The sequence below is a fragment of the Bos mutus genome, chromosome 15 (genome assembly GCF_027580195.1).
Source record: "Bos mutus isolate GX-2022 chromosome 15, NWIPB_WYAK_1.1, whole genome shotgun sequence".
Classification (NCBI taxonomy): Eukaryota; Metazoa; Chordata; class Mammalia; order Artiodactyla; family Bovidae; genus Bos; species Bos mutus.
In genome coordinates this window covers 48,983,624-49,002,252 of record NC_091631.1, presented here as the reverse complement: position 1 = coordinate 49,002,252, position 18,629 = coordinate 48,983,624, and the positions used below count along the sequence as shown (strand labels likewise).

The 18,629-nt window shown below is 46.9% G+C and overlaps 1 protein-coding gene across 1 annotated transcript in view; it reads left to right on the top strand.

Moving 5' to 3' along the window:
* POU2F3 (POU class 2 homeobox 3) overlaps positions 1 to 18,629 on the top strand; it is a 91,301-nt gene that overhangs the window by 26,534 nt on the left and 46,138 nt on the right. Inside the window, exon 3 of the mRNA XM_070383203.1 lies at positions 6,715 to 6,749. Within this exon, the coding sequence (XP_070239304.1) occupies positions 6,715 to 6,749 (35 nt within the window). The remainder of the gene's footprint in view (positions 1 to 6,714; positions 6,750 to 18,629) is intronic.

Here is an 18,629-nt window from a genome sequence, read left to right as displayed (position 1 = left end):
TTGATTCCACATATAAGTGATCTGTGCAGTATTTGCTTGACTTTCTCAGTCTGACTGATTTCACTTAGCATAATGCTCTCAAGGTCAATCCATGTAGCTGCAAATGGCAGAATTTCCTTCTTTCTTGGGGTTGAATAATATTCCACCATACCACATATATATATATATATATATATATATATATATATATATACATATATGGCATTTTCTTTACCCATTCATCCACTGATGGGCTATAACTGAAACTGTTTCCTTAACTTGGCTATAGTGAATAATCCTGCGGTGAACAGGGGAATGAAGCTATCTCTTTGATATCCTTTTTTCATTTCCTGTGGATATATACCCAGAGTTAGATTACTGGATCATATGTAGATAGGTTTAAAGGCGGAAAAACATATAATATTAAATTTAAACATAACACTTACCACCTTAATCATTTCTTAATTCAGCCTCCTTTATCTTTTATGTATACAGTTGACTTTTTTAAACCTAAATATAAGGCTTAGATTTATTCCCGTTACATATTATCTTGTTGGTTTTTGCCTTCTATTCAGTTCAGTTCAGTTCAGTCGCTCAGTCATGTCCGACTCTTTGCGACCCCATGAATTGCAGCGCGCCAGGCCTCCCTGTCCATCACCAACTCCCGGAGTTCACTCAGACTCACGTCCAACGAGTCAGTGATGCCATCCAGCCATCTCATCCTCTGTCATCCCCTTCTCCTCCTGCTCCCAATCCCTCCCAGCATCAGAGTCTTTTCCAATGAGTCAACTCTTCGCATCAGGTGACCAAGGTATTGGAGTTTCAGCTTTAGCATCAGTCCTTCCAATGAATACCCAGGACTGATTTCCTTCAGAATGGGCTGGTTGGATCTCCTTGCAGTCCAACGGACTCTCAAGAGTCTTCTCTCCCATTCAGGTCACCACAGAGCACTGAGTAAAGTTCCCTGTGCTGTACAGTAGGTTCGCATTCAGTTCAGTTCAGTCGCTTGGTCGTGTCCAACTCTTTGAGACCCCATGGACTGCAGCAGGCCAGGCTTCCCTGTCCAGCACCAACTCCCGGAGCTTACTCAAACTCATGTCTATCGAGTCAGTGATGCCATCCAACCAGCTCATCCTCTGTCGACCCCTTCTCCTCCCGCCTTCAATCTTTCCCAGCATCAGGGTCTTTATAGTGAGTCAGTTCTTCACATCAGGTAGCCAAATTATTGGCGTTTCAGCTTCAGCATCAGTCCTTCCAATGAATATTCAGGATTGATTTCCTTTAGGATAGACTGGCTGGATGTCCTTGCTGTCTAAGAGACTCTCAAGAGTCTTCTCCAACACCACAGTTCAAAAGCATCAAGTCTTTGGTGTTCAGCTTTCTTCACAGTCCAACTCTCACATCCATACATGACCACTGTAAAAATCATAGCCTTGACTAGATGGACCTTTGTTGGCAAAGAAATGTCTCTGCTTTTTAACATGCTATCTAGGTTGGTCATAACTTTTCTTCCAAGGAGTAAGCGTCTTTTAATTTCATGGCTGCAATCACCATCTGCAGTGATTTTGGAGCCCCCCAGAATAAAGTCTGTCACTGTTTCCACTGTTTCCCCATCTATTTCCCATGAAGTGATGGGACCAGATGCCATGATCTTAGTTTTCTGAATGTTGAGCTGTAAGCCAACTTTTTCACTCTCCTCTTTCACTTTCATCAAGAGGCTGTTTAGTTCCTCTTCACTTTCTGCCATAAGGGTGGTGTCATCTGCATATCTGAGGTTATTGATATGTCTCCTGGCAATCTTGATTCCAGCCTGTTCTTCTTCCAGCCCAGCGTTTCTCATGATGTACTCTGCATATTATTTAAATAAGCAGGGTGACAATATACAGCCTTGACGTACTCCTTTTCCTATTTGGAACTGGTCTGTTGTTTCATGTCCAGTTCTATTCAGATCAGATCAGATCAGATCAGTCGCTCAGTCATGTCCGACTCTTTGCAACCCCAAGAATCGCAGCACGCCAGGCCTCCCTGTCCATCACCAACTCCCGGAGTTCACTGAGACTCATGTCCATCGAGTCAGTGATGCCCTCCAGCCATCTCATCCTCTGTCGTCCCCTTCTCCTCCTGCCCCCAATCCCTCCCAGCATCAGAGTCTTTTCCAATGAGTCAACTCTTCGCATGAGGTGGCCAAAGTACTGGAGTTTCAGCTTTAGCATCATTCCTTCCAAAGAAATCCCAGGGCTGATCTCCTTCAGAATGGACTGGTTGGATCTCCTTGCAGTCCAAGGGACTCTCAAGAGTCTTCTCCAACACCACAGTTCTATTAGAATCAACCAAAATATTTTCTAATCCTGATTACATCATCCAGCTTTCTGAATTAATTTTGCTTCCTGCTTTAAATCACCTCCAAATTTGATCAGCATCTATCCTGCTTACTTCCTAAACTATTGATTATAGCCTAATACTTGATTCCCTCTGTGTTGGACTCTGGGCACAGTGAGTTTATTAGGAAAACTGAATGAGTGTAGGAGTTGAGAGATCTAAGCTTTAGTCTGAAATCAGAGTCTCTGAGGCTGTGTGACCACCACAAGGTGCTTCCCTCTGAGGCTGGACTTCAGTATCCTTCCAACTCTAAAATAATGCAGTGGTCCTTCTGGGCGTCTGTCCTGCTTTGTTTTTTCCTACAAGTGACTGCCATCTTCCAAGAGCTTGTATAATAGAATGTGTTCAGATTTCTGCAGGTGGAGGGACCCGTGATTTCTTAGATCTGAATAGAAGATCCATTTCAGTTGCAGTTTCTGAGTTATTTGGATCAGTTAAACATGCATTCATTCAGCTCCTACTATGCGTTAAATGCTGTTAAAGGCTCTCAGAGTACAAAAATGAGTAAGAAGAAATAACCCTGGCCTCTAGGAGCTCACAATTTCATGAGGAAAACAGACACACAAAGCATTGACTCTAAAATATGTGGCAGGACTTTCCTGGCGATCCAGTGGTTTAGAATCTGCCCCAGAGCAACTAAGCCCATGGGCCACAACTCCTGAGCCCACGTGCCACAGCCAGAGCCTGTGCTCCACAGCAAGAGAAGCCGCCGTAGTGAAAAGTCCACGTACCACCACTAGCATAGCCTCAGCTCGCCACAGCTAGAGAGAGCCTGTGCACAGCAACATCCCAGCGCAGCCAAAACTAAATGTATTTTTTAAATATCTGGTTGTGCCGGGTATCAATTCAAAACCCAAGTCCTTCTAACCACCTCCACGGCTGCCCTTCTGTCCTGTGCAGTGCCCTCTCTCACCTGACCCACTGCATGGCCTCCCTTCCCCCTTACTTATCCCTACAGCTGATTACCACAGGTTTATTTATTTTTGGCCATGCCACATGACATACAGGATCTTCCCCAACCAGGGATGGAACCCATGCCCACTGCAGTTGGAGCATAGAGTCTTAATTATTGGACCACCAGGGAAGTCCCTGATCACCGCAGGTTTAAGCACTGAAGTCAGTTCATGTAACTCCTCTGCTCAAAACCCTCTGATCACTTCCCAGCGTCCTTGGCATGAAAGCCAAAGTCTTCGGCATGACCTGCCTTCCAGAGCCACGTCATCTTGCCCTGGGCCACACCCATCCCCTGCTCTCCAGCCCTACTGGTCTCATCACTGTTCCTCAACAGGCAAGCCTGTTCTTGCCTCACACAGGCCTCAATCCCTCTGTCTAGAATGATCTTCCCAGACCACCCTGATCATGAACAGCCTCTGACACTCTTCTCCTGACCATTACTACTGCTTTCCATAGTAACTCTTTCTAAATGAAATTGTGTATTTGTTTTCTTATTCCTTTTATGTCTCTTCAACTAGAAAAGAAGCTCTGTGTGGCCAGGGACTTCATCTGGTTTTCCAGCATGATATTTCAAGTGCCTAGAACAGTGCTTGGTATATAGAGTGTATTTTGTGGAATGAATGAATTTGTTCACATTTTAAAATTACCCCCTTACAAGGCTACATTTACAGTGTCATGAAAGAATATGTTTTTTTTAATACGAAAGCAATTTTATCTTTAAGTCTAGCCTCTGCACACACTATTTTCAGTCCTTGGGCCCTTCCCATCTTAGCTCCCCTCTCAGATTAGCTTAATTAAACTCAAAATTGGACTGCTATTCAAAGATGACTTCCTGTCTCACCTATTTCCTCTTTCTCGGAATCCCATAGCCCTTAACCTCTACTGTCATCTTGCCAGCCCAGCTGCTCTCGGGGATGCTTCACAACCTATCAGGCAGGCAAGGGCCAAGCTTATCTATCATTTAGAGCAGAGCAGAGGGAAGGGGGCTTCAGTTAAAGCTCCAGAGGATTCTTTTGGACCCCATTCATTCATCTATCAGGTGCTTCTTGAGCCTCTGACCAATGTTAGGAACTACAGTGGTCTTTGAGGACAAAAGGGGTGTCATCCTTCTGGTTTTCAAGGAATTCATAGACCAGAGGGAGAGAGAGACATGCAGACAAGAAAAGGAGTTCCATGACATGTGCCATAGGGCTGGTAGAGAGGGGAGGGGGACCAACTTTGTAAAAGGGAACAGTGCATGGAGGCCTGGAAACGGGAGGGGTGTGACATGTTTGGACGTGTGGATCTTTCCATGTGACTGGAGCACAGGGTATCTGGGAGGGAGGAAGGCGAGATCATGAGAGCGGAAGACAGAGCAGGGAAGGTAGGCAGAAGCCAGATCATACGGGGAATTATTTATCACACTAAGAAATTTGGACTTCATTCCAAAGCTATTGAGGAACCAATGGAAAGCAGAATTTTTTTTTAATTAAAAATAACTGTGTTGGTACAAAGTGATAACCATCGTCTGAGCCTTCAGTGAGTCATAGTATAATCAGATCAGATCAGATCAGATCAGTCTCTCAGTCGTGTCCGACTCTTTGCGACCCCATGAATCGCAGCACGCCAGGCCTCCCTCTCCATCACCAACTCCCGGAGTTCACTCAGACTCACGTCCATCGAGTCAGTGATGCCATCCAGCCATCTCATCCTCTGTCGTCCCCTTCTCTTCCTGCCCCCAATCCCTCCCAGCATCAGAGTCTTTTCCAATGAGTCAACTCTTCGCATGAGGTGGCCAAAGTACTGGAGTTTCAGCTTTAGCATCATTCCTTCCAAAGAAATCCCAGGGCTGATCTCCTTCAGAATGGACTGGTTGGATCTCCTGCAACATCAAAGATTGTTGATCACAGATCACCATGACAAATATAATAATAATGAAAAAGTTTCAAATATGTGGAGGATTACCAGAATGTGATAAACCTGAATATACATTATTACATAATGTCATTGTGTTCAGGTTTCCTTTTTTCCTCGGGCTGACCAAGCCAAAGCCAGATGTGAACCCTCTGCATTTGTGGCAAATCTGTTGATGAGGACAGAGTTCACAATTGTACTCAATTCACTTTATGTAGAGAGAAAGCAGAAGAATTTTCTAATTGAAAGGTCTGAATTCATTCACATGTTCATTTATTCATTCATTCAACTAATATAATATTTAAAAATTTTTTTAATTTTATTTATTTATTATTGGCTATATGTAGAATCTTTATTGTGGCTCAGGCTTAGTTATCCCATGCATGTGGGATCCCTGACCAGGGATTGAACCCACATCGCCTGCTTGGTAAGGCAGATTCTTAACCACTGGATGACCAGGGAAGTCCCAACCAAAATATAATTTGAACTCCTGTTATGTACTAAGCCCAGTGCTAGGCTCTGGGTGTATGGCATTTAATATCATTTTCTTGCCATTATAGAGCCAGTTATCCATGGGGCTCAAAGGAAGATTGTTTGGCAGCTCCTGCCCTGAGGAGGTATATGAGTAGGAAACTTAATTTTAGCAAAGAATGGAAGCATTTTTCTAATAATAGGTATATGTTTAAGCAGATTTTGGTATGTCCATAAATGGAATATTATGTAGCCATTAAAAATTATCTTTGCAAGCATAGGAGAAAGATTTATGATGTGTCTTAATGGTGTAGGAGAAAGATTTATGATGCTCACTAGAAAAAGCAGAGTAAAAATCTGTACAGAGTGGTATATATCAATTAGGAAAAGCAAGCATAAAAAGGTCATGAAATATACAAAAATAGTCATTGTAGCTCTTCGCAAATTGATTTTTTCTGCTACTTTTTCTATATCAAAAATTTTTTTCTATTAAGCATACCTTTAATTTTTCAACCAAACATTTACTATAAAGGGAAAAAGACGAATAAAACAAAGAATGAAAGTTGGGGGACAGGTGGTAGAAACAGGGGTGACAGTCGTTTACCTGACATGATTTAGATCCCATCAACCCTGGAGGGCTGGGATAGTGGAGGGACTTCTTGCCTTCGGGCAGTTCCTTTAGGATCCATGGCTGGTCATCCCTTGCTTTTCCAGAAAGCCTGTGTCAGAACTTCTGTCTGAGGACATCTGGCAGAAGCATTCTGGTATGGCAAGTTCTAATCCCAGTTAGATTCTAGATGACCTTGGACAAGTCAGTCTCCCCTTTCCTTGTCTGGTTACTCCCTTCTTGAAGAAAAATTTTTCAAAGACTGTCCCAGGAAACAGAATAAACAGGAAGAGTCTGGCCACAGGGCAGGCAAGTGTACTTTTTCAAAATAAAGAGAAGCTCATCCTGACATCCTATTTCCCTTTAACTTTCAGTCTCTTCCAATCTTGCTAGCTATTAATATTTTCTTTTTTTTTTTTTATCTTTTTCAGGAAATGATCGAAATGGCTTAGATTTCAACAGGCAGGTAAGGACATTCAGAAGAAAAATTTATTCTATAAATTTTAGGGGTCATTCATACTATGTCAAGTGTGGGGACACAAAGAAGATTAAGGGAAGTGTTCAAGGGTGTTTATTTGTAGATTCATCACTCTCAGGATTGGTAGGGGTATTTCAAGAGCTTTTGCAAGCCCCATCTGCTGAATTGGCAGGCAAATTCTTTACCACTAAGCCACCTGGGAAGAAGACAAAAGGGTGGGCTTCAGTTAAAGACACATCTAGGTAAACTACGAGGAAGGACTTGCAGCCAATGAGCTTTATCAAACACTGGAAGAGCTACCAAAGGAAGGAGGCTGTGGAATAAGCTTCTCTCTCAAGGTCTTTAAAAATAAGACAAGGACTTCCCTGGTGCCTAAGATCCAGTGCCTAGGACTCTGAGTACCCAATGCAGGAGTCCCAGGTTCCATCCCTGGTCAAGGAACTAGATCCCACATGCTGCAACTACAGATCTTCAACTAGGATCCTGTGTGCCCCAGCTAAGCCCCAGCTCAGCCAGATAAATAAGTATTTATTGAAAAAAAAAAAAAAAAATGAGACAGATTCTCAACTAAGGGATAGTTTGGCCAGGTGTGTTTCCAGGGCAGGAGGATGGAGGATATGCCTGAGGATTCTGTGACCCTGAAGGAGCCCTCCGTGGTTGGGGTGTGGCCCGTTGCCTGTTCTTTCTGAGCTTCGTGGCCCTTGGATGAGGGCGTCTCACAGTCCCTTGGATGAGATGCGCAGGGAGTAGCCCATCCACACCAAGACGGCGGCACTAGCCCAGCCTGGAGGTGGCCCGCTCCACAGGCCTGGTGGGTTTGGCTGCCTGTGTGATCTGTTTGAAGCTGGGGAAAACCTTGCACTTAGGTCAAGGGTGGGGGCAGCCCCTCTGGTCCCAGCAGCCTACCGAGAGGCCCCTGATCCTTTGAACTTCTGTAGGGATAAGGTTTCCTCACCAGTTGGGAGAAAGTTTCCGGGTTTCTGTCAGGGGAGGACCTCACTGGAGTTTGCTTCTCTTGGATAAGCCTCATCAGGGCAGAAAGGAGGGCAATCCCACCCTTCCCTGGGAAGGGTTTCTGCATTTCTCATTAAAGACAAGAACAAACACAAGAGATTTTTTCCTTTTTTTTTTTCTTTCGGTGCACAGGCTTCTCTATTTGTGTTACGCAGGCTCCAGAGTGTGTGGGCTCAGTAGTTGTAGCATGAGGGTTAGCTGTTCCATGGCGTGTGGGATCTTAGTTCCCTGACCACAATTCGAACCTGCATCCCCTGCATTGCAACATGGATTCCTAATCACTGGACCACCAGAAAAGTCCCACAAGAGACCTTTTCTTTAGAGGGGTGGGAATTTTGGAGTAAGAGAGGCTCTGCTGGTCACGCTCCTTTACACACTTAGACTGGCATTCACCTCTGTGCACAAACACACACATCCACACCCTCCCTAAGAATCCACCTGGCTCCTTCTCATTCTGCCTTTCAGATGCCATCAGATACCAGCACCCACACCCTCACATTCACACCAGCTCACCTGTGGACCTGCAGGTGGGCACTAGAATTTCTCAGGTCCCTAAATTGATAGTGATACCCTCGAGCTTCATGACGAGGGAAGTAAACCAACATTTGCAGACACTCAGGCAGTAGGCAAGGAGCTTCTGGCACTTCGTCTCATTTGATCCTCACTATTCTCACCTTACTTGGTAAGGAAATCGCTTCCCAGGCAGCCCCACCTGATTTGGGGAAGGGTTTGAGAGGTTAAGTAATTTGCCAAAGGTCATGCACATTGGTTAACTGGCAGAGCCAGGACTTGAACCCACATCTCCTTGACTCCTAAGCTCATTTTTCCCATGATGCCTTGCAGCACCCTCCTCCCCAGTCCCTCAATTCCCCTCTCCCTGAAAATGCACACCGTCCTTAGGGAGAGGCCTGGGAGCCAGCAGCTGAGTGTGACCTCACCGTGACTAACCTGGAGGAAGTGGGAGGTGGAGGGAGCTGGGAGGGGAAGAAACAGTGTTGTGTAGGAGTCGTCTTTGTGTCTGATACCGAGAAGGGTTGGCGGACACGGGAAAGCAAAGGCTAAGCCGCCGCCTTTGGTGAAGCTACGGTTGGAAGACCCCAAGCCAGTTGGTGCCATGGGTAATTGCAGCCAGGCTCTGGGTACACTGCCCGCCATCTTGAGGTTGCATGAACAAGGGATGTTTACTCATCAGGAAGTTTCGTGCTGAGCCTGTTAACTTCCTGATCCCAGGAAAGCAGCCTGAGCCTGTTTGGGAGATAATAGTGAGCTGACCCAGAAGCAGGGCCACCCCTAAGTCCCTCGGAAAGATTAATTCAGAGCTGGAAGGCGACAGGACAAGGCCAGATCCCTGGACGGGGAGTCCGAGGTCCTGAGGGCCAGTGCTCTTGCACCGTACACAATCCTCTCCTTTCTGGGCCTCAGTGTCCTCATGAATAAGAGAAAGATGTTTGCATAACATGGTCGCCAAAGCCCCTGCAGTCTGTATGTTATGGTCCCCTCAATTTTCTCATGCCATATTCTGTTTGGTTATGCTTCCACATTCCTTTCATGTTTTTCTTTGAAGAGAAACAGGGAAAAGAGTGTCCATTTCTTTACCCTGAGCTGTAGAGAGTGAAGAGAAAATGTCACATGAAATCTTTCCAGCCTTTATGATCTCGTGTCATCCAGAGAAAAGCATTTTTCTGAAATTTAAGGGGCAGAGACAGAAGGCCCCAGCAGGCTAGATCTGGGGCTAACCATTCATTCTTTGAATACTTAATCATTCCTAAGGGTTAGATAGAGGGTGTCATTTGTAAGATGATAAATTGCCAACGAACTCTGTAGGCAATTCTGTTAAGACAGAAGAGCGCTGAGCTCTGAGATACTGCACAAGGACGTCACCATAGAGATGGTGTCCGAAGCGGGTGACAAGGGAAGAGTATGGGATTTGACTGGCAGAGAGGAGCAACAAGAATATTCTTGTTGCTGTGAAAGTAGAGCCTCACCACGTAAAAGGGAACTATGCGAAGGTCAGCATGGGGTGTGACGGTGGGAGATGAGGCTGGACAGACTGTGTAGAGCTTTGAATGCCCAGCAAAGAAGTCTGGATCTATCCCATGGACAGGAGGGAAGCCACTAGGCTTTTTCAAACAAAACTAGTTTCACTTAATGGAAGAGCATCAGAAGTGGGTATGGGTGAGGAGGGAGGAAGGATGAACGGACTGATGTGAGAGCGGCCAGCGGGATGCTGCTGAAGCAGGAGGAAGTGGGCAGTGCCAAGGAGTGGGATTAAGCACACAGACAAAGAGCCAGATGGCCTGCATTAGAGTCCTGGGCTTTGCACTGCTTGGCATTGTGACCTTGTACAAATTCTTCAACTTCTATATTTCTCTGGGGAGAATACTGGTACCTGTCTCACAGGACTGTTGTGAGTGTGTGTACATTAGTGTACCTCTTTGACAATGTCTAGAATATATATATACTGTATGCTGCTGCTGCTAAGTCGCCTCAGTCGTGTCCGACTCTGTGCGACCCCATAGACGGAAGCCCAAGAGGCTCCCCCGTCCCTTGGATTCTCCAGGCAAGAACACTGGAGTGGGTTGCCATTTCCTTCTCCAATGCATGAAAGTGAAAAGTGAAAGGGAAGTCGCTCAGTCGTGTCTGACTCTTAGCGACCCCATGGACTACAGCCTACCAGGCTCCTCCACCCATGGGATTTTCCAGGCAAGAGTACTGGAGTGGGTTGTCATTGCCTTCTCCAGGGGATCTTCCCAACCCAGGGCAAAATAGAGTCCAATTTGGGAGAGATTTCTGGTATACAATCAGGAGGATTTGGGCAACAAATTGGAGATGGACAGCAAAGGAAGGGGAAAGGTCTGGCACAATTCTTGTGTTTCTGGCTTCGATGCTAAACATTAGTGGGGCTGCGATCAGAGATCAAGAGGATTGGAGGTCCAGTCAGTTTGTTCAGATGATAGGAGGAGGAAGAAAGGCAGATAATGGTCTATAGGTGCTCAATACATGATGAGAAACTCAGATCTAGAGCGAGCAGACAGGTCAGGATGCATACTGAGGAGTCTCCATTGAATGGTGTTAATCCTAGCAATGGGAAGGAGTGAGGTCACCTTGGGAGGTGGTGCAGACTGGGATGAGAATCCAGAGAAGACCTGGAGAGAAGGAACATGTCAGGGACAGGCTGATGAACAGGTACCCATAGATGAGACTAAGAAGGAGTGGTGAAAGGGATGGATGGAGAACCACACCCACAAAGGAAAGATTTTCACAAAGGTGGGGACAACAGATAGCATCAGAGTGCACAGAGATGTTGTACAGCCCCAGCTGGGAAGTGGCCATGGTCTGGCAGTGAGGTGAATGGTGCTGGTCTCATCATGGCATCGTGATGAGAACAGATGCCAGGTTGCTATGGGGTGCAGGGGAGGGGACGAGGGGTTAGGACATGATGGAGATGAGGACTACAGAATTCCCTTCCAAGGAGTGGGATGATGAAGAGATGGAGATGTTGGCCAAAGATGGAGACAGTGTGAAGAGAAGTTTTGGGGGGATGAGGGAGGCTTTGGGGGGCTGTGGGCCTGGGGAGAGATGGGAGATGCAGTAGAGGAGACAGAAGAAGGAGAACATGGATGGAAGATTTAGCCTAGAAGAGGGGGGTGGGGGGAAGGGCTAAGCACCCTGCCAGTGAGTTCAGGAGCCCAAGGGACAGCCTTCCAGTCCTGGAGTTTCTCTACTTCCACTTCCTGCTCTTTGGACCTGCAGCTAACTTCAGAAGAACTTTAGGAAGTATTATTGACTCACAGGGCTTGGAGAGCCCACAGTGACACAGGCACCCCTGGGCAGCCTGGCGCTGCTCTGTGCTGATGGCTTCTGGGTCCCTCATCAATCCAGGGCCATGGTTGTCCATCAGAACTATCAGCATGGCGTCTCCACCTGTGCTGTGGAATGCTGTCTGGCCAGAAGACTTCACAAAAGCTCTCTGAAGCCAGAAGAGAGTCTGAAGCAGGTTGGCAGGTATCTTTGTCTCTGAGCATCCTGCCCCCAAAGCTGACAGCCAGCTACCTGGGTTCTGTCTCAGCCCCAGGCCTGGCAGTATTCTCAACTCACCTGCTCCTACAACAGGAGGCACTTCCTTTCTGGCTCAGCTGGTAAAGAATTCACCTGCAATGTGGGAGACCTGGGTTCGATCCCTGGGTTAGGAAGATCCCCTGGAGAAGGGAAAGGCTACCCACTCCAGTATTCTGGCTTAGAGAATTCCATGGACTGTATACTCCATGGAGTTGCAGAGTTGGACATGACTGAGTGTCTTTCACTTTCACTAAGCCACTTGAGTAGTAATTGGGCTTCCCTGGTTGCTCAGATGGTAAAGCGTCTGTCTGCAATGTGGGAGACCTGGGTTCGATTGTTGGGTCGGGAAGATCCCCTGGAGAAGGAAATGGCAATGCACTCCAGTACTCTTGCCTGGAAAATCCCATGGACAGAGGAGCCTGCTGGGTTATTGTCCATGGGTTTGCAAAGAGTCAGACACGACCGAGCGACTTCACTTTCACTTTCCATGATGGAGGCAGGACCAGGCTCTCAAGCTGGGGCTTCAAGGTCTGCAGTGAAGACATAGTGAGTCTTCTCTGGGGCACCCAAGGAGGGCTGGCCCCACTGTAGCTGAGCACCAGAGGGTGAGGGAGGGAATTAATTGACCACGTTTGACCATTTAGTCCCACAAACCTGTGCCTAGCTGGGTAGTGAGGAGGAGTCAGAGAAGGGTAGAACGAGGTCCCTGCCCACAAGAGCTCCCAGTTGGTGGGAAGAAAACACAGTGGAAGATGCAGGGGGAGAGAAGGGAGAGAGGGGGTGCCCTGCATTATACTAATGCCAGTGGGCTGATTCAGGGAGTCTCAGAAAGAGCTAGAGCATAGGGATAGCACTAGGGATAGAGCTAGGGATAGGGGGCCCAATAAGCTGGAGGGAGACTCTGAGACCTCCTTGTGAAAGACCTCGGAGGATGAGAGTTAGGATTGTGAAAGTCTTGATCCTCTGAGGCTTGTTTCCGTCTGCGGCAGAATCCAGCTTCTGGTCCTGTACTTCCAGGTGGATGCAGGATTGTTGATGGTGGATGGGCAGACTAAGGGAACAGATTGAGGAGCCAGCCAACTACATTTTGCTCAACCCTAAGCAGTAAGGTTGGGTTTTAGTATGTTGACCTATGACATCCCTCTTTTTCCCCCGCCCAGGTACCAAAGCAATTGAAAAACACAGATGCAGGAGTCAGACAGATAGAGCTGCAAGGAAGACATGATTGTTTGTTTTTAACTCAGTGTGCTTTTATTGCCAAAAGAAAGTGAAAGTTTTACCCTAGGAAACATTGCTATAAAAATCATTTAACAACAAAATTATAAAGACAGAGTAATGACAAAGATAGTGGTAAATTCTATCAGAGAGCTTAGATGGACAAAATATATATAGTGAACATCAATACATCTCTCTTATTTCTTTGTCAAACAAGAGAAGAAGCACAACAATACAGTATTACTTTTAGGTAATATCCTTTATAAAGGTACAATTTATTTAAAAGGATTGCACTTAAACAATAGGCCAGAACTTATTTTCAATTAACTGGTTGGGGGACATGGTTCTGATGTGTTGCCATAATGGACTTTCAAAGACCTTGCTCCAGAACCAAATATATCCACCCAGCACACATAGAGTTGGTGGAGAACAGACTTTAAAGTACCCTCCTAGCCAACAGGCAGGTCCCAGAAGGGACCAAGTCACACATATCCATTTCATTCTAAACCTGTGCTTCTCAGCCTTATCAGATACAATATCCCTTGTAACAGGGTGCTATAAAACCCCCTTAATATGCTAGAATGAAACTTACAGAAAACATACCTAAAAATCAGTAGGATACTCTAATTTGGATAATGATTCAAAGGAGAATGAAAAAAAAGTAAATAATATATATTTCAGCAAGTAAATCCTCGTGAAGACTCCCCCGGAAGGTTTGATGAGATAATATGATGTTTATATGAATGGGACAGACACAAGTGCAGACTGATATTGGTATGCTATGCTGGCAGCTCAAAAGCCATGATTTTCCAAAATGTTAAGCAAACTCTTGATAAACTTCCAAACAAAGTAAAATATAATCTTTCTTCAATTTATGCAGAAAATGGCATCCCAGAAAAAGGCAATGCATATTAAAAGTGTGCAAAAAGTACAGTGTGCCTGCCTAAAAACTGGAATTGGGGACTTCCCTAGCAGTCCAGGGGTTAAGACCCACACTTCCAATCTTCCAATGCAGGGGACGTGGGTTCAATCACTGGTTGGGTTCGATCCCTGATTGGGAAACTAAGATGCCACCTGCTGCATGGAGCAGTCAAACGGAAAAATAAAAACTCTGGAATTGGGTTCTAGGCTCGTGTGATTATAGGCAGGCTATTTACTGACGCAAGTGACTGATGGGTATTTGAAAGCCAAATACAAGTTGTACAGAACACAAACAAGTGTTTCTTGGCTATTACCGTCTTCTGCATCACAGGATGTCTAGAATGTCTGTCCTCTGCTTGGTAAATGCAAACAGAACCTCCTAGTTATTAAGACAGAAAAACCACCACACAGATATCAGAGGATGGCCTTTAGCTTTGCTCTCACCGCCGCCCCGCCCCACGGCGAGGACAGCTGCTGGCTTAGGCTCACCCGGGACACAGGCCTCCTACAGGAGGTGGAGGGCACGGTGTTCCTGTGGCTATGATCCTTCCACACAGAAAGGCGAGACAGTGAAATATGGAGGCTCCCCAGCACTGGGAAAACGTACCCCAAGTAACACACACAAACCTGCCCTCAGAGAACTCGCTTGCTATTCCACAGGGAGACAAGTCTGAAAAGTACCTTAAAATGTCAGAACAAGGGGTTTGTAAACCAGTGCAGCCTGAACAGGGACTAAGCTGGGCCTGTGGAGTCACAAGGTAGACGGAGGACAGAATTCTGAGGCAGGAGATGGTTGGTGAGACAGAAGGACTCCTTTCTCCAAAGTGATTCCCCCGTCATAGTCAAGATAATGTAACAGTAGAAATATTTATTAGTAGTAAATATTTATTATTATTAAATGATAATAAATCCTGCCTGTGCACAGGTGCTGAGTGCAATGTGCTTCGTTTTTATTGTTCCTTTTATTACTTAGAACACTCCTGTGAGGTCTTTGGGATCATTCCAATTCCACAGATTAGAAAACTGAGGCGCTGAAAGGTTAAGGAATTTTCCCAACATCACTTCATCCAGAAGTACGGAATTTAAGGCTAGACCAGCCAAACTCCAGACTGCATGCTTCTTCTGCTCCACGGCCCTTCTTGTCTGGGAGGAGGTGGTCCCATGTAGTTGAGCCAATTGTCTGTATTGGTCAACCTCCCCGTGTTTCACTGTCCTCACCTGAAGATGAGAACAGTCATCAGGCCTCCTTTCCAGGCATGTTGTAAGGGTTAATTACAGTTAAGACACAGAATAGGCTCTGACATACAGTCATTGACCAATAAACATTAGCTGCTATTATTTCTGATGAATGAGAACCCATAATTTTCTCTTCCCCTTCTCTCCCTGGGTGGCTGCTCTGCCAAACTTGCACCAGTTTAGATGGGCTGCCAGTGCTACTAGAAGGAAATTTTTTTCTGAGATGCACAATCTTTCCATCTAAGCTTCCCCCTATCCAACCCTAGCTTGGATGGGAAGCAACTGATGAGTGTCTTTGCTTTTGGAGAGGTGGGAATTTGTCCTTTGCCAATCATGCTCTGCTGTTTGGCCTGAGGCTCAGATGTCAATGGTCTCCTGTTCGTGGCCTGGGCAGCAGCCTCAGTATTTAGATGGATTGAGCCTTATTTAGAACAGGACTGTGAGGAGCAGGTAGGAACAGGAGCAGCCAGGGTTCTCAGGAGGCTGGTCCTGGGACACCCTGGTTGACCTTAGAGCCGCCACCACCACCACGAAGCCCCTCTAGGGCACTGGGTGTGGGGCCAGCTCGTTCCGGCTGCAGCAATGGCACAAGCCCACGGGTGCCTCTAGATGGGGAGTGGGAGACCGAACATTCCTCTCCACTCATGTGTGGGGTGGAGAGCAGAGAGGACACAAGAGGAGAAGGAAAGCATCAGACCTTCTCCCCGATTCCGCGGGGATCCAAAAGAGGGCTTTCTTTGGAGATTTGAATGAGTTGCCTTTGATAGGTCTACATTCTGGTAAGGAAGGGCCAGTTTGTCCCCCTCTCGTGTAGGAGTCTTTTTGGAGCAGGAGTCTTGAAAAAGAAGCTGGATTTGGCTCGAATGGCATAAGAAATTAATACCATCCTGAGCTGAAAGGCAGTAGGCCATGCCTTCCATAAGCAGTATCTCATTGGAACCTCACAGCAACCCAGAGGGATAGCTTTTAGAATTCCCAATTTACAGATGAGAAAACGGAGTCCAGAAAGGTCAAGAGACTTTCCTGGATTCAAACCGTGAATGATGGAATGTGCCAGGCACTTTACCTAAAGTTCTATCTTATTTGATATTACTTAATCCTTACGACAGCCAGGTGAGGTAAGCGTGATTATTCCCATTATACAGCTGGGGTAACTATAACTCAGAGCGGTTAAGTAATTTATCCAGGGTGGAGCTCAGATGTGCAGCAGGCCTGTCTGACCCTACCCTGTGGCAGGCTGTTTTTGAGACAGAGAGATCCTGCGAAGCAACGAGCCCTAACGTTGCACAGAGCCCCCCGCCTGTAGTCTGCAGGGTACTTTTCCACAGGTCCCCAGCCCTCGTGCTCAGACCGCAGACCTCTCGCGGCCAGGGCTTGCCAGCCTGCATGACAGAGATGCTATCTGCAGGCTCGGGGAAGGCTGCCAGGGAAGGGGTGGGGTGAAGCAGGGTTCCCACCCAGAGGGTTCCCCTGCCCCGAGAGGAGGAGTGCCTCCCCGGCCTGTGCGTGAGAAGGGTGCAGGGAGGAGACGACTGTTTGCCTGTGTGTGTGCCCACAGGGCAGGGGGTGGGACCTGGCTTCTCTGTGCCCCCAGTCGGAGGGCTGTCGAGGCAACTCTAGTACCCAGAAGATTCTCCTAGAATCACTGCTGCGGCAGAAAATAAACTTTTCCACCTCAAACTTCCCTCTCCTGGTCTAGCCCGAGAGTGGCTTCAGAGGCCGGGCTCAGGGCTCAGGCGCTGTGGCCTTGTTCAATTCCCTACCCCATTAAGCCAACAGTTTGACTCTCACAACAGCTATTAAACAAGCATCATTATTCTCAATGAACAAGGGAAACTTCGGCTTAAAATGGTAAAGTGACTTCACTTAAGTGGCAGAGCCAGGGCTTATTCCACTTACCTTTATTCAGTGTTTACTTGATCATATGCGCTGTGTCCATTACTGGCCTCCTGTCTCCAATTCCAGCTTATTCTACTAACTGGCTGCCCCCTTCACCCCCATCACCCCTCTGGCCTCTGCTGCTTGTGTCCAGATCCCATGTCAAGACTCCCTTCCCTCCTCCCTGCGAGGCCGCTAAAATCCCCTCGGCTTCCAACGCCCAAGGATTCACATCCTGTTTTGTTTCTCTGTCTTGGCAGCCCCTCCCCTGCACTGGCATCTGTAACATTTTCTCCCCAGACACTGCTGGCATGGACTGCTGCAGGGCGTCTGGTTCTAGGCTTACAAGTGGCAGTGCAGTGGTCAGAGATCCAGCCCTGCGATCACACAGACCGGGATGTGAATCTTGGCTCTGCCACCAGGAGCTGGGGTCACTCACCCTTCCCAAGCCTCAGTTTCTCCCTCTGTAAAATGCGGGGAAATAATAGCATCAACCTCACAGCATTGTTAGGATGAGGATTGAAAGAGATCTTGAGCGTAAGCTGTCTGGGATATAGTAAGTGCTCAATAAACTGGCTGTTGTTGCTGTTGCCACAGTTGATTCTCGCTGCCCTGTTTCACATCAGCCTGCTCCAACTCTGCTCTTGGGAGGCACTGAAGGCCCAAGGTTCACCATTTTCCAGATGATAGTTCCATTCAGATTCCCCCAACTGCAGGCCTTTTTCTGGGTGCCCTAACCTGTGCCCTTGTGCCTGACTCAGCCCGTTCCTAGAGGAATAATAAGAAAAATATGCCAGACTCAGTTGGTGCCAGGTAAACACAGGCATGCCTCTCCATACCTGAGAGGGTGGTTCCTAAAATGTTGTACGTAAGTTAAAGTTTTATCAACTAAATTTAATTTTTTTGCACCAAGAGCCTGCTATTTAAAGCAATATTATGCTCAATCTTTTTAGAGACTATAAAGAATGCCCTTTTACGATGAATTAAAGCAAACATCATCCATAGGATTTGCTTAAAGTAAGTTCTGTATTAATTTGGCTTTTTCCCGATGACATCTTCTCAAAGAAAGTGTGTGATCCTAACCAGGTAATGTTTAAACTTGACCCCATCAGAGTGGACGGGACTCATCTGAGAGCTTGGAAGTGGGTTTTGCGGGCCAGTTGGGGAGCTGGTAAACTGAAGCCCAGAAAGATTAGAACACCCAGTCCCTGGGGGTAAACGCTGATGCCTGCTGGGGCCAGTGGTGGAAGGCTTCTGTGCCCCCTGTCTGGGGCTGGGACTCTCAGAGATGTGGCTGCTAGGGTACAAGCCCCCAGGCCAGACAGAAAAAGTTAACACCACTCTGGCTAGAGGGAAGCCATGCAGCTGCCCAAAGGCATGGAGTCCCTTTCTCTCTGAAGTGAACCAGAACCAACTTCCTTTTTGAGAATTTGGTGCTTCCCCTTATGCTGGCCGGGCAGTGCAGAGGAGTACAGCTTCCTGGCTTCGGGGCACTCCCCAGCCTGGCCAGGCCCATGGCCTCTGAGAGACAGACACTCTTCCCGC